At 47.7% G+C, this 21278-nt stretch overlaps 1 protein-coding gene across 4 annotated transcripts in view; it reads right to left on the bottom strand.

Annotated features, from left to right (window-relative positions):
- LOC140389741 (voltage-gated inwardly rectifying potassium channel KCNH7-like) overlaps window positions 1–21278 on the bottom strand; it is a 732829-nt gene that overhangs the window by 374895 nt on the left and 336656 nt on the right. For all 4 annotated transcript variants that reach the window (XM_072474210.1, XM_072474216.1, XM_072474226.1 and 1 more), the window contains exon 3: window positions 11091–11243. In XM_072474210.1, coding sequence (XP_072330311.1) covers window positions 11091–11243 — 153 coding nt within the window. The remainder of the gene's footprint in view (window positions 1–11090; window positions 11244–21278) is intronic.

Genomic DNA, 21278 nt, shown 5'->3' with positions numbered 1-21278 from the left:
CAGACGATCGGTGTAGACTCAATGAGCCAAATGGCCTAATTTTACACTGTAGGAATTCTGTGATTCTATGATTCTATTGATTACAATAGGACAGGATTATGGAAAACTGTTTTGAATAGAATTTCATTGGGGGTCTCTGGGGAAAGCTCTTTATTTAGGGGGTCTCTGGGGTGGACGGTGGGCAGGACTTGCATTATGGAGGATGGCCTTCGGATGGACTTTGGGGGCAACTCCCTTAAACAGTTATCCCCTTGGCCACCAAAAGGTCTAACCCATCAGGTACACGCTTGTTCGTATCTGTAGTAATCCTCACCAACGTGATTTCCGGCACAGAGGACAGGAGAATCACACATCTTCTTCCCGACGCTGGATTCTGGGCTGCATCAGGAACTCCACCCCCAGCAGCGAGGAGCAGAGGATCCTGCCCACTGTTTTTTGAATCGACAGTATCTTCTGAAGATTTTGTTACAAAAGTAACAGTCGCAGTGACACTTACTGCAGCGAGTTTAACTCTTGTGATGCTAGATCCCGAGATTTTATTGAAAAGTCAATTTGGTGGTGCCTGAACCTGCTACTAACTTAAATTGCTTGGACAGAAATGCTGACAAAAGTGGAATTCTTTACTGCCAGTTTCAGCTTCTTAGCTAGGAGAGACCAAATGACACTTTTAATATAATTTTGCTCAGAGAGCAACTTTTGAAATAAATCACTACATGTTAAATAATTGTCATTTTCTGATAACCATTACCGTAATCTTTGATTACAGTGCTCACTCAAAAACATGCCATAAATGGACTAGTTTTTGGTGTTGGTTGAGGAGTACATAATGGCCTTGACACCAGGAGTGCTTCCCTGCATTTGCTTGGATGGAACCTTGCAAATTTTTATATATAGCTCTGAGCAGGCAGATGGGACCTCAGTTTAACTTCTTATTCCAAAAGGTATCTCTGGCAGTGCAGCACCCCCTCTGTTTTGCCCTGAAGAATCAGTCTATATTAATACGCTCAGGACCTGAAGTGGAGTTTTAACCAGGAATACAAGAACTGACCCAAACAGATACTTTAAAGCAAATGACAAGAAAGGTTTGGCAATAATTAATTGCATCATCAGCCTGAAAATGAAGGGAATTGCACGGAAAAGGACTGGGACACAATTTCATCAGAGTTCAGTGCAGGATCCATTGTATATTCAAGAGACATGGACAGACACAAACAATACTTTTCAACAGACTGACTTATAACAGGAATTGGGTATAATAGCATGGAATAAGTCAAAATAGTTTAGAATTTAAGAGAGAATCATTAATTATAAAATGTTAATGGTGCAGCTGTAAAAGAAAACTTGCATTCATGTAGTACACTTCATATGCTAAGTGCACGCACAACATTTTTCATCAAATTAAGTTGCTGAAGAATAAACACTTAAAATATAGGAAATGTGACAACCAATTTATACATATCAATCTTTCACAAACAGCAATGCGATAATGACCAGATAATCCACTTTTTCTTTCATGTGTTATCAAAGAATCATAGAATGGTTAAAGTACAGAAGGAGGCCATTTGGCCCATCTTGTCTGTGCTGGCTTTCTGAAGGAATGGTTCACCTAGTGACACCCTCAGCCTTCTCTTTGTCTTCTTCAAATCATAGAATCCCTACAGTGCAAAAGGAGGCCATTCAACCCACTAGGTCTGCACCCACCCTCTGAAAGAGCACCCTATCTAGGCCCAATCACTCATCCGATCGGGGTAATCCCACCTGGGGGCAATTTAGCATGGTCAATCCACCTTCCCGTTTTAGAAAATAATCCAATTTCCTTGAAAGCCTCGATTGAATCTGCCTCCACCACACACTCGAGCGATGCAGTCCAGATCTAAGCCACTGCTTCTTTTGCCAAATACCTTAAACCTGTGCCCTCTGGTTCTAAATTCCCTAAATGTGCGAATGACGCTCGCTGAATTAGGTCATAGCCATACTTATGACCTACCTGCGTGGGATCCAGCCGCCTCCTACGATTCCTTGGCCTCCCCAGGGAGGCTGCAGCTGGGTGCGATCAGTGCTGGTCCACACTAACATGGACCAGGCAGAATGGCACCAGGGAGGGGGGGGCTGTCTCCCGGGCTATCGGGGATCCCTGGGTGGTCAGAGTCAGTGCAGGGTGGCCCCCTGGCCCTCCCCTGGAATGCAGGCACCTTGGCACTGCCCATCTGGCACCTTGGCACTGCCACCCTGGCACTGCCAGCTAGCAGGAGCACTGCCTTGGTGCCAGGGTGGCAGTGCAAGGGTGCCTGAGTGCCAGGGTGGCACTGCCAAGGGTGAGGGGGGCATTACCCATGAAATGAGGGTGCAGGGAAGGTTTGAAGGGTAGGTGTGTGCAGGGCAGGTAAGTAGGGGCCTCAGAGAGATTGGTGGGGTGATGGGTGGGGTCCTGAAAGCGAAAGCTGCTGTAAGGGGGCTTGGGGTGGCCTGAATAGGGGTGTTCTTAGTTAGGGGGTGTGGGGTAGTGTCTATGTGTATGGGGGGTGACATTGCCCATGTGTGTGAGGGACCCACCAGCTCACTTAGAGATCGGTGCACCCTTTCAAAATGGCGGCCTGATCTCTGAGTTCAGCTCCCCAGTGCTAAAAAAAATTCTCAGTGCGGGCTAAACAGGTGAAAAACTCCTCAGAGCCCAAAAAAGTGATTAAGTGTCATTGAATAGCAGTGGAGGACTCACCGGCAGAGGTGGCAGGAAACTCCCTGAAAAAAACACCACAAAATAACTTTGAAATGTTTGGTGAGAATCGTGCCCATTGACTCTCTAGTTCTTTCTACCAAAATGGAATCACTTCACACTTCTCCACATTAAATTTCAGGTGCCACATGTCCATGTATACTGCACCAACTTGACTATGTACTTTTGAAGTTCTTCATTATCCTCCACACACTTCACAACGCTTCCAAGTTTTGTTTCATCACACAGTTTGAAGTTGTGCCCTGTACTCCAAGGTCTAGGTCGTTCATATATATCCTGAAGAGCAGGGGTCCCAACACTGACCCCATGGAGAACTCCATTGCCTACTACGCTCTGTTTCCCATTGCTCAGCCAATTTAATATCCATGTTGCTACTGTCCCTTTATTCCATGAACTCTAACTTTGTTCACAAGTCAGTCGTGTTATCGAATGCCTTTTGGAAGTCTATGTATAACCACATTAACAGTATTACCTTCATCAACGCTCTCTCTATTACCTCACCAAAATCTCCAGCAACTTACACAATTTTCCCTCAAAAAATCTATGCTGGCTTTCCTTAATTAACCTGCATTTGTCCTAGTGACTTAATTTTATCCAAAATTATTGTTTTGCGAAGCTTTCCCACTACCAAAGTTCAACTTACTGGCTCGAACTTGCTGGGCTTGTCTTTACACCATTTTTTGAATAAGGTATAACATTTGCAAATCTCTGGTCCTCTGTCCCCTATCTTTGGATCCTCACTGTCTTCAGGTGATGTCCTGGAGGACTGGAGAATAGCCAATGTTGTTCCTCTGTTTAAGGAGGGTAGCAAGGATAATCCAGGGAACTACAGGCCGGTGAGCCTTACTTCAGTGGTAAGGAAATTACTGGAGAGAATTCTTTGAGGCAGGATCTACTCCCATTTGGAAGCAAATGGACATATTAGTGAGAGGCAGCATGGTTTTGTGAAGGGGAGGTCGTGTCTCACTAACTTGATAGAGTTTTTCGAGGAGGTCACTAAGATGATTGATGCAGGTAGGGCAGTGGATGTTGTCTATATGGACATTGGCAAAAAGGCCTTTGACAAGGTCCCTCATGGTAGACTAGTACAAAAGGTGAAGTCACACGGGATCAGGGGTGAACTGGCAAGGTGGATACAGAACTGGCTAGGTCATAGAAGGCAGAGAGTAGCAATGGAAGGCTGCTTTTCTAATTGGAGGGCTGTGACCAGTGGTGTTCCACAGGGATCAGTGCTGGGACCTTTGCTGTTTGTAGTATATATAAATGATTTGGAGGAAAATGTAACTGGTCTGATTAGTAAGTTTGCAGACGACACAAAGGTTGGTGGAATTGCGGATAGCGATGAGGACTGTCAGAAGATACAGCAGGATTTAGATTGTTTGGAGACTTGGGCGGAGAGATGGCAGATGGAGTTTAATCCGGACAAATGTGAGGTAATGCATTTTGGAAGGTCTAATGCAGGTAAGGAATATACAGTGAATGGTAGAACCCTCAAGAGTATTGAAAGTCAAAGAGATCTAGGAGTATAGGTCCACAGGTCACTGAAAGGGGCAACACAGGTGGAGAAGGTAGTCAAGAAGGCATACGGCATGCTTGCCTTCATTGGCCGGGGCATTGAGTATAAGAATTGGCAAGTCATGTTGCTGCTGTATAGAACCTTAGTTAGGCCACACTTGGAGTATAGTGTTCAATTCTGGTCGCCACACTACCAGAAGGATGTGGAGGCTTTAGAGAGGGTGCAGAAGAGATTTACCAGAATGTTGCCTGGTATGGAGGGCACTAGCTATGAGGAGCGGTTGAATAAACTCGGTTTGTTCTCACTGGAACGAAGGAGGTTGAGGGGCGACCTGATAGAGGTCTACAAAATTATGAGGGGCATAGACAGAGTGGATAGTCAGAGGCTTTTCCCTGGGGTAGAGGGGTCAATTACTAGGGGGCATAGGTTTAAGGTGAGAGGAGCAAGGTTTAGAGTAGATGTACGAGGCAAGTTTTTTACGCAGAGGGTAGTGGGTGCCTGGAACTCGCTACCGGAGGAGGTGGTGGAAGCAGGGACGATAGTGACGTTTAAGGGGCATCTTGACCAATACATGAATAGGATGGGAATAGAGGGGTACGGACCCAGGATGTGTAGAAGATTGTAGTTTAGTCGGGCAGCATGGTCGGCACGGGCTTGGGGGGCCGAAGGGCCTGTTCCTGTGCTGTACATTTCTTTGTTCTTCTGTTCTATCCCTGAGTCAAAGGAAGATTGGAAAAATTTGGCAAGTGCCTTTGCAATTTTCACTCCCACTTCCCTCAGTATCCTTAGATTCAAATCATTCAATCCTGATGCCTTATCAACTTTAAGAAAAGACAGTCCAATACCTTTTCCTTATCAATTTTGTTTGCAAGATGAATGTTGGCCACTAGGGAATAACACCCATGACATCCTTCAAATAGTACCAGAGGTTTGTTTTTGTGTGCCTGAGTGGTCAGATGGGGGCTTGGTTTAAAATCTTATCCAATTGGGCGGCACGGTGACGCAGTAGATAGCACTGCTGCCTACGGCGCTGAGGACCTGGGTTCAATCCCGGCACCGGGCCACTATCTGTGTGGAGTTTGCACATTCTCCCCATTTTTGCATGGGTTTCACCCCCCACAACCCAAAGATGTGCAGGATTGGTGGATTGGCCACACTAAGTTGCCCCTTGATTGGAAAATAAATAATTGGGTACTCTAAATTTATTTTTAAAATGTCTTACCCAATAGACAGTACCTTTAACAGTGTGGCTTTTGAACCCACAACTTTCTCATTTATTGGATGGGATTTTCTGGCTCTGATTCGGATGGGTATCTGTTGAGGGTGGAGGGGAGATTTGGGGAGCCGTTAAATGTCAACGGCTCTCCTGATTTTCCCAAGCCACCTGTGACAATACCTTCTGCTGACAGAGCTGGAAAATGTCAGCTATTGAGGAGAGTGCAGCCTCTGAGCCAGAACTGTCCTATCTGGCCTGTTAAGTAAAGACATCATCTAGTCTCGTATGAAAGTGAGGCCACGTTCAAGTGCTGAATTAGCTGGGGATTGTGGTGGTTGGTGGGGTACAAGTGAAGCAGTATAATTATTTTCATTGGTCTTAACACAGGGACATGGAAAATCCACTGTTGCATCTATATTAGGTGATGTAAGGTAGGACCTGTACTACAGGTTCGCCGGTAGTCCCTGCCTGCTGGCTCCGCCCAGTAGGCGGAGTATAAATATGCGTGTCCTCCGTTCAGCAGCCATTTCGCCAGCTGCTGTGGGAGGCCACACATCCTAGAGCAATAAAGCCTCAGTTGTATCCAAATCTAGTCTTTGTTCAATTGATCGTGTCTCAATTTATTGCTCTAAGATTTTCTAAAAGATGGACCTCCGTATCAAGCCAGATCGCCTGCAGCTTGATCCGCAATCAAGCGACGCCGAAAAGGACTTTAATCACTGGCTAGCTTGCTTCGAGTTGTATATCAACTCAGCGACCACCCCTGTTCCGGAGGCTCAGAAGATAAAGATCCTGTACTCAAGGTTGAGCTCCAACATGTTTCCGCTGATCCAGGAAGCCCCGAACTACGCCGACGCCATGGCGCTTCTCAAAGAAAACTATGCACAGAAGACGTACACGCTCTTCACCAGGCACGTACTTGCCACTCGCTCTCAACTCCCTGGTGAGTCCATAGAAGACTTCTGGTGGGCCCTAATCCCACTCGTCCGGGACTGTGATTGTCAGGCCGTTATGGCCACTGAACATTCAAACTTCCTTATGTGGGACGCGTTCGTTACGGTGATTGGGTCGGACCTCATACGCCAAAGACTGTTAGAAGGGGCCACGCTCGATCGAGCTGAGACAAAGAAGCTAGCGCTCTCTATGACGGTCGCCTCACATAACAGTCAGGCCAACCCCCCCCAGCCGCACGGCCCACCCCTCCTACGCATTGTGGACCCCACAGATGGCCGCCCCAGTGGGGGCCTTACCCAGCCAGTACGCCTGCGCCACGTGCCAGCCCGTGCACCCCGGGCCAGCAGAAACACCCTCGCCAACGCTGCATGGCCCGCACGGCCCTTTGAAAGGCTTGTGGCAAAAAGGGCCACTTCGCCGCGGTGTGCCAGGCCCGCGCAGTCGCCGCTATCACCCTCACCACCCTAGTCTACACACAATGGGCGCCGCCATCTTCATCTCCCCGGATCACGCGCGGCCAGTGGGCGCCGCCACCTTCTCCCTCTCAGTCCACATGCGGCCCATGGGCGCCGCCATCTTGTCCAACCCCCGCAACGTGCGGCCTTTGGGCGCCACCATTTTCTCCCCCACAGGATCTTCAGGCAATGCCATCTTGTCTCCCCCACGGGGCATGGACACTGACAGCATTCCAGGACCTGGGCCCCTCAGGCTCCCCATCATCCGACGCCAGCGACGACCGACCACGACTCGCCTCAATGACGCATCGACCAGTGTGAAAATCAACGACCACGTGACCTCTTGCCTGCTGGACTAAGGGAGCACCGAACGCTTCATACACCCGGATACGGTAAGGCGCTGCTCCCTCGCGGCACACCCCGCCAATCAAAGAATCTCCCTGGCCTCCGGATACCATTCCGTCAAGATCCGGGGGTACTGTATGGTCACACTCACGGTCCAGGGCGCAGAATTCAGTGTCTTCCGCCTTTACGTCCTCCCTAACCTCTGCGCTGCTCTACTACTAGGCCTGGACTTCCAGTGCAATCACCAGAGCCTAACCCTCAAATTCGGCAGGCCCTTACCACCCCTCACTGTGTGCGGCCTCACGACCCTCAAGGTCGATCCGCCTTCTCTCTTCGCAAATCTAACCCCGGATTGCAAACCCGTCGCCACCAGGAGCAGATGGTACAACACCCAGGACAGGACCTTCATCGGGTCTGAGGTTCAGCGGCTGCTTCGGGAAGGCATCATCGAGGCCAGCAACAGCCCCTGGAGAGCCCAAGTGGTAGTCATTAAAACTGGGGAGAAACACAGAATGGTCGTGGACTACAGCCAGACCATCAATCGGTACACGCAGCTCGACGTGTACCCCCTCCCACGCATTTCTGATATGGTCAATCAGATTGCACAGTACCGGGTCTTCTCAACGGTAGACCTCAAATCCGCCTATCACCAGCTCCCCATTCGTAAATCGGACCGTCCACACACTGCTTTCGAGGCGGACGGTCGTCTCTGTCACTTCCTCAGGGTTCCCTTCGGCGTCACTAACGGGGTCTCGGTCTTCCAAAGGGAGATGGACCGAATGGTCGACCGGTACGGTTTGCGGGCCACCTTCCCATACCTAGACAACGTCACCATCTGCAGCCATGACCAGCAGGACCACGATGCCAATCTTGCCAAATTTCTCCACACCGCCACTCTCCTCAACCTCACCTACAACAAGGAGAAGTGCATGTTTAGCACGACCCGCTTAGCCATATTGGCTATGTGGTCCAGAACGGATTTCTGGGGCCGATCCCGACCGCATGCGGCCCCTCATGGAGCTCCCCCTTCCCCACTGCCCCAAGGCTCTCAAACGCTGCCTGGGGTTCTTCTCATACTACACCCAGTGGGTCCCAAACGATGCGGACAAGGCCTGCCCACTCATACAGTCCACACACTTTCCCCTGGCAGCCGAGGCACAACAGGCCTTTGCCCGTATCAGAGCCGATATCGCCAAGGCCGGGATGTACGCAGTAGACGAGGCACTGCCCTTTCAAGGAGAGAGCGACGCATCGGACATCGCCCTAGCCGCCACCCTCAACCAGGCAGGCAGACCCGTGGCATTCTTCTCCCGCACACTTCATGCCTCAGAAATTCGGCACTCATCCGTCTAAAAAGAGGCCCAAGCTATTGTTGAGGCTGTGCGGCATTGGAGGCATTACCTGGCCGGCAGGAGATTCACCCTCACTGACCAACGGTCGGTAGCCTTCATGTTCAATAACACACAGCGGGGCAAGATCGAAAACAATAAAATCTTGATGTGGAGGATGGAGCTCTCCACCTATAATTACGAGATTTTGTATCGCCCCGGCAAACTCAACGAGCCCCCAGACGCCCATCCCGAGGTACATGTGCCAGCGCACAAGTAGACCGACTCCGGGCCCTGCACGACAGCCTTTGTCACCCGGGAGTCACACGGTTGTACCATTTTGTCAAGGCTCGCAATCTGCCCTATTCCGTCGAGGAAATACGGACAATCACCAGGGACTGCCAGGTCTGTGTGGAGTGCAAGCCGCACTACTACCGGCCGGACCGTGCGCGCCTGGTGAAGGCCTCCCGCCCCTTTGAACACCTCAGCGTGAATTTCAAAGGGCCCCTCCCCTCCGCCGACCGAAACACGTATATTCTCAGTGTGGTCGATGAGTACTCCAGATTCCCCTTTGCCAGTGGGCAGCACGGTAGCATTGTGGATAGCACAATTGCTTCACAGCTCCAGGATCCCAGGTTCGATTCCGGCTTGGGTCACTGTCTGTGCGGAGTCTGCACATCCTCCCCGTGTGTGTGTGGGTTTCCTCCGGGTGCTCCGGTTTCCTCCCACAGTCCAAAGATGTGCAGGTTAGGTGGATTGGCTGTGATAAATTGCCCTTAGTGTCCAAAATTGCCCTTAGTGTTGGGTGGGGTTACTGGGTTATGGGGATAGGGTGTAGGTGTTGAACATGGGTAGGGTGCTCTTTCCAAGAGCCGGTGCAGACTCGATGGGCCGAATGGCCTCCTTCTGCACTGTAAATTCTATGATAATCTATGAAATCCCATGCACTGATATGACGTCTGCCACCATCATCAAAGCCCTAAAAACTATCTTCGGTCTGTTCGGCTTCCCAGCCTACATCCACAGTGACAGGGGATCCTCATTCATGAGCGATGAGCTGCGTCAGTTCCTGCTCAGCAGGGGTATCGCCTCCAGCAGGATGACCAGCTATAACCCCCAGGGAAATGGGCAGGTAGAGAGGGAGAACGGGATGGTATGGAGTGCCGTCCAACTGGCCCTATGGTCCAGGAACCTCCCAGCCTCTCACTGGCAGGAGGTCCTCCCTGATGCACTCCACTCCATTCGGTCACTGCTGTGCACCGCCACTGACAACACACCCCATGAATGTCTTTTTGCCTCCCCCCAGGAAGTCCACATCCGGGGTGTCACTCCCGCCTTGACTCGCGGCTCCAGGACCAGACCTGCTCCGTAGGCACGTCCGACTCCACATGGCGGACCCGTTGGTGGAGAGGGTGCAATTGCTCCATGCAAACCCCCAGTACCCTGGCATACCCCAACGGCCGTCAGGATACTGTCTCCCTCAGGGAGCTGGCACCAGCAGGTTCCACACACACACACACCCCTCTGGCCCAGTGCCACCATCCCCTCCCCCGGCGCTCCCAGCATCAACCCCACCAGGACCATCTGTCCTTTCCCTGCCCACGCCCGAGGAGGAAGAGGATTTTGGCATGCTCCCGGAGTCGCCGAACATCGGGCCAGCATCGATATCGCCGCCACCACTACGTCGCTCCCAGCGGAACATCAAGGCAACGGACCGGTTAAACCTCTAACTGATCTGCCGGACTTCAAAAGATTTTTTTTTCCTGCTCAAATACTGTAAATATAGATTCATTGCTGTATATAGTTCTCCACCAGCCCTGCCGGACTCAATTTTAACAGGGGGTGAATGTGGGGAACCACTGTTGCACCTATATTAGGTGATGTAAGGTAGGACCTGTACTACAGGTTTTCCGGTAGTCCCTGCCTGCTGGCTCCACCCAGTAGGCGGAGTATAAATATGCGTGTCCTCCATTCAGCATCCATTTTGCCAGCTGCTGTGGGAGGCCACACATCTTAGAGCAATAAAGTTTCAGTTGTATCCAACTCTAGTCTTTGTTCAATTGATCGTGCCTCAGGGGGGTTCAAGTGAAGCAGTATAATTGTTTTCATTGGTCTTAACACAGGGACATGGAAAATCAGCCAAGACTCCTGATCCTGATTTTGAACACGCAACCGCCAGATATGAACTTCATGTGTGTGTATGTGGACGACAGAGTAAAGGTCCTCTATGATTGTGAAACCAGCTAACACTCATTGTCTGGACTCACATTTGAAGAATAAAATGCTTTCAGGCCGAGAGCACCCCTTTGAATCTCATCCAGCAAGTGTCAGCGTCTTTAGGAAATGAGTGGAAATAACTTGAAAAGTAAAATTGTTACATTAGTTAAAAGTAGGGGCAAATTGCTTCATCCAGCTCCGTTATAGAGACAAACAGTGAGCAGTGAAACAGATAGAAAAAAATCCCAGAAATATGATTCTGCATAAGTTTTGTAGAGTAAAATACTATTGTCTAATACAGTAGGCAAATTAAAGAGATACTTACGTGAGTCTTTGACTGGTGACATGTGATTTAAACTGTCTGGAGACAGCAAGCATTTCTCTTCATCCACAAATTCGAAGTTTATAATGAACATTATGACCACCCCTTCTTCATTTTTCACTGGAATTATATGGGTGTTGCACAAAAATGTTGAACCTAAATAATAAAAAGGAAAAAGGGGGTTAATTTCTTTAAGAAAGACTGAAAATAATCTATGAAAATGAATAATAGTGCAAAAAAAATTCAGACTCGTCTCCATTTTTAGCTCATGAATGGTAAGTTATGTTTGTCTAACTAATCTCCTCATTGAGAAAATGGTTAAGAACTGTACTTGACAGTAATGTTAACTAAACACTAAAAGATGCACATGAAAACATTTCAGTTACAATCTTAAACTGCTTTTGTAAAAATATGAATTTGGACATAATTTCTCATGCTTTCAGAAAATCTTATCCTGTTATACTGAGACCTTGTTAACGCAGATACGCCTTTGAAATGTGTGGTGAGAATCACATTAATTGCATGTCTGACTGATATGTACTAGACTTGGCGATCTTCATGCTCATTGTGAATTCAAAGATATGCCTGAAGGTCACATTCATGTGACTTACACTATCAAAATGCAACAGAGTGTTTGTAAAATACAATAATCTCTTGATTCAGAGTTCAGCACTTTTTACTCAAATGTCAATGATTTGCAAGTTCTCCTTTAGTTTTAAGAGTACTTTCTTCAGCGGCATACTGTATATCTTTGTTTAGGATTTGAGAGGAAGCAGAAGATTTGGAATTTTTACTGTCCATAAGACATGCTAACAGTTGGTGATCGGTATTGGCATAGTGGTTAGCACTGTTGTCTCTCAGCACCAGAGACCCTGGTTCAATTCTAGCCTTGGGGTGACTGTGTGGAGTTTGTACGTTCTCCCCGTGTGGGTTTCCTTTGGGTGCTCCGGTTTCCTCCCACAGTTCAAAGGTGTGCAGATTAGATGGATTGGCCATGCTAAATTGTCCCTTAGCGTCCAAAGGTGCGCAGGCTAGGTGGGGTTACGGGGATGGGGCAGGTGAATGGGCTCTTTCAGAGGGCCAGTGCAGACCAGATGGGCTGAATGGTGTCCTCCTGCACTGTAGGGATTCTATGGATTTCATAGGATCATCTTGGTGAATCATAAATCACAGCATTTTCATTTTGCACAATGCTACCTGTACAATCAGTTATTTAATGGCAGTCTTGCTATTTTAGCTTGAGCATAATTTTATTAATCCAGGCCTGGAAAAAGAGCCTGAGAAAGGATTACCAGGAATCCAGAGTCCAAGGATCGATCCCTTCTCCCAGAAACACCTGCCAAGTGTGCAGTTGGAGATGTGGCTCTAGGATTGGGCTCATCAACCAAGTAAGGACTCACAGAGCTCAGTAACCCGGAGTTTCGTGGGTGGACAATCATACTCGTTAGCGAGTGATCGCCAAAGAACGCTATTTACAAATAATTGAGTTACATCATCTGACAATATAAACATATTGAATCGCCAATTAATGCCTTTCAGAAATTACAACAAAATAATGCTATTTCCAATTAAAGAGAGAGAATCTTTAAATCAAGGTCATGCTGTATCTGCATGAAGCTGGCTTAACTAAACATTGGAAACATCGACGTTTGCTACAAATGTTGAATGAAAATTCAGGGCGTGATTCAACGGAAAAATGTTAACATCCAGTTTTGAGCGTGTTTGGCAGGATGTTCTGTGACGGACGCGTTGGTGAGATCGGGACCCATATTCAACGCACTTGGTGCCAAAAATGAGCTACCACGAGATTCTCGCCATTACTGGCTGTCTCACCATCTTACTTATCCGGCTCATGCCTCAGTAGCTCATCGCTAACAAGGGGGAGCTGCTTTTAAGCGCTTCCTCACTACTCACACCCAGTCATCACACAAGCATGGCAGTGCGCAGACCTGCTCCTCGCTTTGGGGATGCTGACCTCACAAGGCTTCTTGATGCTGTGGATGAGAGGCGGTGCACCCTGCTCCCCCGAGGGGGTCAGAGGACCAGCAGCAGGGTCAGCAATGCTGCTTGAAGAGGCAGTGGTAGCGGCTGTCAGTGCGGGCAGTATGACAAGGAGGACCATCGTCCAATGCAGAAGGAGACCAACGACCTTCACCAAGCTGGTGCAAGGGTACGTTACCACCTCTCTCTTGGCATCATTTCTGCCTCCCACCCCACAATAAACAAATCCAATCCAATCCAATCCAAATTCCCCAAACCCCCTCCTCTCCCCAATCCATTGGCTGACACCTTGCACCCACCCCACATCCAATATTTGTGCTAGTTCCTCAGAACCCCATGGCACCCACCAGCACAACCCCTTCATGTCCAGTGCAGTGCCCATACATGCCAGCTGCTATAGACTCTCCTGACTAATCAAGCGTGTGGTTCACAATGCCCTCTCTTTGTTCTCACATCAGAAGGTAGCCCATAATAAGTGGGAAAGGGCCAAGATGAGGGTAACAGAATCCCAGGCATCCAACTCCACGCCCTCTATGAGGAACGGGCCCTGGAAATCGTGGGGCTGCCCGAGGAGAGAGCAGTTACCAAAAGCGAGGTTGTCCTATGCCGCAGAGGTGAGGATCCACTGACTCTCTACCCAGATGACCTGTCTCAAGTAAGTTGTTCATGTCAGACAAAATAATTCTTCCCTCTCACTGACCACATGTCCATTGTCTTCCAGGATCACCATCTGATGATGCTGGGCCATCTGGAGCCGTACCGCCGCCACCCAAGAGAACACCTCAGAGGAGAGTTCTGAGGAGACTACGGGTGATGCATCACAGCTTTCACCCGCACCTTCCACCAGCGCAGAGACACACATCTTGGTGGGCGACATTGGTGGACAGGCTTCTGGAGCACAATCTGGTGAGCACCTGGTGGAGGCAGCAGTCAGAGGTCTGCTGGGCTGCAGGACACAGCTGTGTTCCAGTCATTTTCTGAGAACAAGGTTCTCCCAGAGCTGATGTTGATGAGGACACAGCCATGAGATTCAGGAGGGGGTGTCAGCGTCATTCCAGTGACTGCAAGTTTGATTAGAGGAGTCCTAAAAGTGGTAGGTGCAGGAGATAGTGCTGACAATGCGTGGCACCGAGATCAACACTGCTAGGGTGTTAGACATAACCACGCAAGACACGGTCCAGTGTAAAACCTGGACCGTGCCTTGCGTGGTTATGTCTAATTCATGGGTGGCATAGTAGCACAGTGTTTAGTGGGTTGCAGTGGGTAACTGTCTGTGCAGAGTCTGCATGTTATCCCCGTGTCTGCGTGAGCTTCCTCCAGGTGCTCCGGTTTCCTCCCACAAGTCCCAAAAGACATGCTGTTAGGTGAATTGGGCATTCTGAATTCTCCCTAAGGTGCCCAGCAGGTGGCGACTCGGGGCTTTTCACAGTAACTTCATTGCAGTGCAAATGTAAGCCTACTTGTGATAATAAAGATTATTATTATCAATTAGGCCTTTTATACCAGGACCCTAAAATCTCGCAAGCCTCCCTCACCCTTACCTGTCCCGCATTCTCTCAGAGTGCCATAGAGCAAGACAGTTGTGTTGGCAAAGCATGCTCTGCACACTCACTCCTGGCCTCATCACGAGCCCCTCGACCCTAAACCTCTGCCAGGAACATTAGTGAGGCCGTGTTCAGCCACTCTCCACTCATCCACACGTCATCCTTTGATCGTGGGAAGATCCACAGTGGTGAGGCCCTGCTCTTTGGTGTTTGATTGTTGGCAACTGCCTCTATGGTGCTGGCACTCAGAGTTCAGGCAGTGTTCAAGCATCAAAGTTTGCTGGACATGCAGTGCATTAATCACCCTCTGAGGCATGGCACGTATGCCCTTGAGGAGGCACTTGAGAGTTGAGAATATTTTGTTTATTAAACAGTCAACAGTAACAAAGGTTTGAAAATCAACTACATAACATTCCATATATCACACTCACCATTAAACAACAAGGAAATGGCATTGTTCCATATTGGTACCAAGACAAAGCTATGTCAGCTCACTTTTACAAAAGAAAAACACACGGTATCACCTCTCTCGCACTGGAGGATGAGCCCGAGAACATGGTGTCATGTCCAGAACTTTGTCGTAGATATGATCTATCCAGCAATGTGCGACTTATTCCATGTATCAGTAGGGGCTGTTTAGCACAGGGCTAAATCGCTGACTTTGAAAGCAGACCAAGGCAGGCCAGCAGCGCGGTTCAATTACCGTAACAGCCTCCCCGAACAGGCGCCGGAATGTGGCGACTAGGGGCTTTTCACAGCAACTTCATTTGAAGCCTACTTGTGACAATAAGCAATTTTCATTTCATTTCATTCTCCGTCCAGGAGCTGCAGTTGTGCAGGCCCTCCCACACGGCCCAATCTCACCGTAACCAAATCCTGACATCCACATATTCCACTGGCACTCAAGGTGCAGCTGAACAAGTTTGACTTCCAGCGTGTTTAACCCACGGTGATGTGTCAGTTACATGCAGCTCTCACATGCAACAAAAGCATCAGCAATCTGCAAAAGCATTTCTTCAACGGCATCATCAAGTGGCCCATTTGGATCAGTGTTGCGCACAAGGTCCCACAGCATCTTCTTGCTTCAAACCAGATTGGCTTCTGGACTCATTCATCCTCCTGAGCCCGCTGTTCCAGGACCTAGGTATCTTAGAAAAAATTGGCCTTCTTTCTGGCTATGGAAAAGGAAGGAAACAGCAACAGCAGCCTTCGGGTATCTGCAGCCACCAAATACAACCTGAAGCTGTGAAGTGCACTCACAACTAACAAGGCTAGTTCCTCATTTGAAATAACCTTCTGCTGTGAAGCTAAATCTGCTCAAAGTCAAGGGGGGGGGGGGGTGAATTTGATATTCAGGATAGAAGCTTCAGCAGGGAAGTGTGTAGTAGGACAAACAGGCTGCAGCTGTGGCTCTCCCTGTTATGCATCTCCATAATACTTAAAGATGTCTTGAAGGTCTCACAGATGCAAAGCCACTCACCTCTCATCAACCCAGAGGTGACCCCCGACCTGGAACGCTTCAGCCCCCCGACCAAGCTCAAAGCCCCAGAGGGGTCCCCCACCCCCTCCGAGCACTGAGGCAGCAACTCCGGTGCCCTTGAACTATATGTTGAAAAATGGACAGGTCTACTCACCTCCTCATTTCCCCTCAATGCCCATTGCGCCAGGTTCTCATTTTTGAAAAGGGTTACTAAGTTAATTCTGAGTGACTTCCCGCTGGTGAGTCCGGTAATTCTAGGGGGGCCGTTGCATTCGTCTTCAATCTCATTAATGAGCTAAACCAGCCCATTAACACTCAGCTTTATAAAAACATAAGAACATAAGAACTAGGAGCAGGAGTAGGCCACCTGGCCCCTCGGGCCTGCTCCGCCATTCAATTAGATCATGGCTGAACTTTTGTGGACTCAGCTCCACTTTCCGGCCTGAACACCATAACCCTTAATCCCTTTATTCTTCAAAAAACTATCTATCTTTATCTTAAAAACATTTAATGAAGGAGACTCAACTGCTTCACTGGGCAAGGAATTCCATAGATTCACAACCCTTTGGGTGAAGGAGTTCCTCCTAAGCTCAGTTCGAAATCTACTTCCCCTTATTTTGAGGCTATGCCCCCTAGTTCTGCTTTCACCCGCCTGTGGAAACAACCTGCCCGCATCTATCCTATCTATTCCCTTCATAATTTTATATGTTTCTATAAGATCCCCCCGCCCCCCGCATCCTTCTAAATTCCAACGAGTACAGTCCCAGTCTACTCAACCTCTCCTCGGGTCCAACCCCTTCAGCCCTGGGATTAACCTAGTGAATCTCCTCTGCACACACTCCAGCGCCAGTACGTCCTTTCTCAGGTAACAAGACCAAAACTGAACACAATACTCCAGATGTGGCCTCACTAACACCTTATACAATTGCAGCATAACCTCCCTAGTCTTAAACTCCATCCTTCTAGCAATGAAGAACAAAACTCCATTTGCCTTCTTAATCACCTGTTGCACCTGTAAACCAATTTTTTGTGACTCATGCACTAGTACACCCAGGTCTCTGCACAGCAGCATGTTTTAATATCTTATCATTTAAATAATAATACCTTTTGCTGTTATTCCTACCAAAATGGATAACCTCACATTTGTCAACATTGTATTCCATCTCCCAGACCCTAGCCCATTCACTTAACCTATCCAAATCCCTCTGCAGACTTCCGGTATCCTCTGCACTTTTTGCTTTACCACTCATCTTAGTGTCGTCTGCAAACTTGGACACATTGCACTTGGTCCCCAACTCCAAATCACCTACATAAATTGTTATGTTTAATGTTTTATGTGGTTTTCTGAACTACTTGTTGTATTATTGCCTTTTGACATGTGTGGGATATTCTATTTTAGTTTAGAATATCATGGGTATCAGAAAATGAACAAAGGTGAGTCTGAATTTCCCATCAACCACTACAGAGGGTGGTGGTTGATGGGAAATGTTCAGAATGGAGTACAGTCACAAGTGGAGTACCACAAGGATCTGTTCTGGGGCCGTTGCTGTTTGTCATTTTTATCAATGACCTAGAGGAAGGCGCAGAAGGGTGGGTGAGTAAATTTGCAGACGATACTAAAGTCGGTGGTGTTGTCGATAGTGTGGAAGGATGTAGCAGGTTACAGAGGGATATAGATAAGCTGCAGAGCTGGGCTGAGAGGTGGCAAATGGAGTTTAATGTAGAGAAGTGTGAGGTGATTCACTTTGGAAGGAATAACAGGAATGCGGAATATTTGGCTAATGGTAAAGTTCTTGAAAGTGTGGATGAGCAGAGGGATCTAGGTGTCCATGTACATAGATCCCTGAAAGTTGCCACCCAGGTTGATAGGGTTGTGAAGAAGACCTATGGAGTGTTGGCCTTTATTGGTAGAGGGATTGAGTTCCGGAGTCGGGAGGTCATGTTGCAGCTGTACAGAACTCTGGTACGGCCGCATTTGGAGTATTGCGTACAGTTCTGGTCACCGCATTATAGGAAGGACGTGGAGGCTTTGGAGCGGGTGCAGAGGAGATTTACCAGGATGTTGCCTGGTATGGAGGGAAAATCTTATGAGGAAAGGCTGATGGACTTGAGGTTGTTTTCGTTGGAGAGAAGAAGGTTAAGAGGAGACTTAATAGAGGCGTACAAAATGATCAGGGGGTTGGATAGGGTGGACAGTGAGAGCCTTCTCCCGCGGATGGATATGGCTGGCACGAGGGGACATAACTTTAAACTGAGGGGTAATAGATATAGGACAGAGGTCAGAGGTAGGTTCTTTACGCAAAGAGTAGTGAGGCCGTGGAATGCCCTACCTGCTACAGTAGTGAACTCGCCAACATTGAGGGCATTTAAAAGTTTATTGGATAAACATATGGATGATAATGGCATAGTGTAGGTTAGATGGCTTTTGTTTCGGTGCAACATCGTGGGCCGAAGGGCCTGTACTGCGCTGTATTGTTCTATGTTCTATGTTCTATGTTCTATGAATTCCAGCCCTTCCAGCCAGGGGGATCTTCCTGTCCTGCCGAAGGCAACCCCTGGTGGTGTGGCCAGCGAGCAATATACATGGCCATTGACTTTGGCGGGACCAGGAGGTCCTGCGGGCCAATGACTGTCATGATATGCAGACATGCAGATAATGATATACAGACAGGCACAGACAGGCAGCTAATGAACACAGAGAACAGGACATGACCAATGAGCAGGCAGGACACTCAGGGGTGGTATCTCACTATAAAAGGCACGAGGCACTCACACTCCGCCTCTTTCCACTGATGAACATCTGCAGAGTGAGTCAGGGTGTATGTACAATATCACACCTTCAGCACGTGGCTAAGAGCTAGTCTGGTTCAGTCAGACAGAGTAACCACACTTAGGTTAGCAGAGAGTCGAACTCAGAGAACTGTGCTAACTGTGCTACTGGTTCAATAAATCAGATTGAACTAACTTCAAGGTCTGGAGTATCTTTTGGTTAAAGCTGCATCCAGTTGCAGCCTGTGTTATCCCAGAGTACATAACACATCAATGACAAGCTGCCTCTGCCGTTGGGAAACCAGCCACTGGAGAGCCGTAAAATCCCAGCTATGATCTTTTTCCATTAAGCATGTTGCAAAGATCTGTGTTATTACAAGTTAGGAATATGCTTGATGGCAAACTTGTTATTTGACCATTAGGTAAAATTTAAATATTCTGGAGTTATTATATCGACCCATACAGTTCATGAACATTTAAGACGTTGTCTATAGACTGAGCTGAGTTGGCTCATCTTGGCTGAGGTATTGGTGCCAGCAATGCACACAGCTTCAGAAAAAAAAAAATCTTGGGTCTATGGAGACGTCACTCATGGGTCACCAAATGTTTTGTACTTTGAAGTGCAGGAGATAGTTGTGATGCATGGCTTTTAAATCTAGAAAATACACTCAGCCATTTTTGAACATATGAAAAAAAAATTAAATAACCCTCAGAAGCGTGCCTGGAAATAGTGATGCATGATTAGTAATAAGTGGGAAATAGGTAAACAGAAGCAGGGTGGATCATATCGGATATATGTCTAGAGGTGCAGGGAAAGGCTAGAATGCTCAATTCGTACTTTGTATTGGTGTTTACTAAGGAAGAAGACATTGGCAAACATTGGAGGAAATGGAGATAATCGAGGTAATGGATGGAGTGAACACTGATAACTTGTACTGGAAAAACTGACAATGCTTAGTGTGGATAAATCACCTGGTCTAGATGGCTTGTATCCCACCTTGCTATAGGAAGCGAGGGGCGGAGACAGCAGAATATTTATATAATCTTCCCTAGTAATGGGGAGGTACAAGAGGTTTGGAAGTGCCAAGTGTGCCCTTATTTGAGAAAGGGTGTAAGGACAATCCTAATAACTACAGGTTGATATTGAGTACAAAATCAGGGAAATTATACTAAACTTTTACAATGCTCTGCTTTGTCCACAACAAGATTATTACATTCAGTTCTGGTCATCACACTTTGGGATGGTTGTGAGTGTCCTCGAGAGAATACAAGAGCTTAACGGGATGGTTCTCGGACTGAAAGATTTTAGCTACAGAGTTAGGTTGCAGAAGAAGGCTGCAGAAGGAGCAAAGGAGATTGAGGGAAGATTTGTTAAAGGTGTACAAAATAATGACAGATTCAGATAAGGAAGACAAAGAAAAGTTGCTCTCATTAACTGATCGTACAAAGGTGAAGGGGCACAGATTTAAGGTTTTGGGGAAATCATGCATGGGGATTTGAGGAAGAATTTTTTACGTATCAAGTCACAATGACCATGGAACTCACTGCCTGGAAGTGGAGACAAACACTGATTTCAGAAGGACGTTGGATGGGCTCTTGAGGGGAAACAAACTAGCAGAGCTATAGTGATAGAATGGGGAAATGGGATTGGTTAGGTTGTTAAGAGTCAGCAGACTTGATGGGCCAAATGGTCTCCCTCTGTATTCTATGAACTTGACTCAATGATAACACTTTGCTATTAAATCTGATGCAGGCAACACACAAACTTTGTGTTGCCCAGAGTAAATGTGCTGTTGAGTGGCTGCATAGCTCAGCAGATGGCCCAAATTTGTATGAGGCTAACATGTCTTGAAGCCAACTTGCAACTCTTAAAAGGAAGGTCTGGCTGGGGCAGGTTTTTGAGAATGCTGGGGAGGACAGTGACTAATGATGCAACAGGAGAGGGAGCATGCTCCAAGGCTGTCAGATTTCAAGACAGCCACATCAGCCAAACACAATGTGCCACACTTCCCTCTCCCCTGCAGATCAAGGGATGCATAATTGGAGGCACCAGGACAGGGTCAGGCATGGTGGCATTTCCTTACCCATGCTGTGGAAGACAGTGCTTGCCATTATGGGAATGGCCATCACCAATCATCACTTGATTTACAATTTGAAAATGGGATAAACATGCACCTCTTGCTTTCAACCTTTCCCCTCATAACAACACTACTCTTATGCCATTTTCCTTTTGAAATATCCAAGAATTTAAACTAGTCTATATTCTGGTGGTTAGGTAAAAGATGAAAAAGCAACGCAATTACACGCTTTAACATGCAACCAGCAGTTCAGATATTGACATTGTGTGTATTTTAAGGGGTAGCTTTGAGGCGAGATCCACAAGTGGTGATATATTGG

The sequence above is a fragment of the Scyliorhinus torazame genome, chromosome 2, assembly GCF_047496885.1.
Source record: "Scyliorhinus torazame isolate Kashiwa2021f chromosome 2, sScyTor2.1, whole genome shotgun sequence".
NCBI classification, from domain to species: domain Eukaryota; kingdom Metazoa; phylum Chordata; class Chondrichthyes; order Carcharhiniformes; family Scyliorhinidae; genus Scyliorhinus; species Scyliorhinus torazame.
The sequence above is the reverse complement of the archived record's forward strand: the minus strand, read 5'-3'. Positions and strand labels throughout refer to the sequence as shown.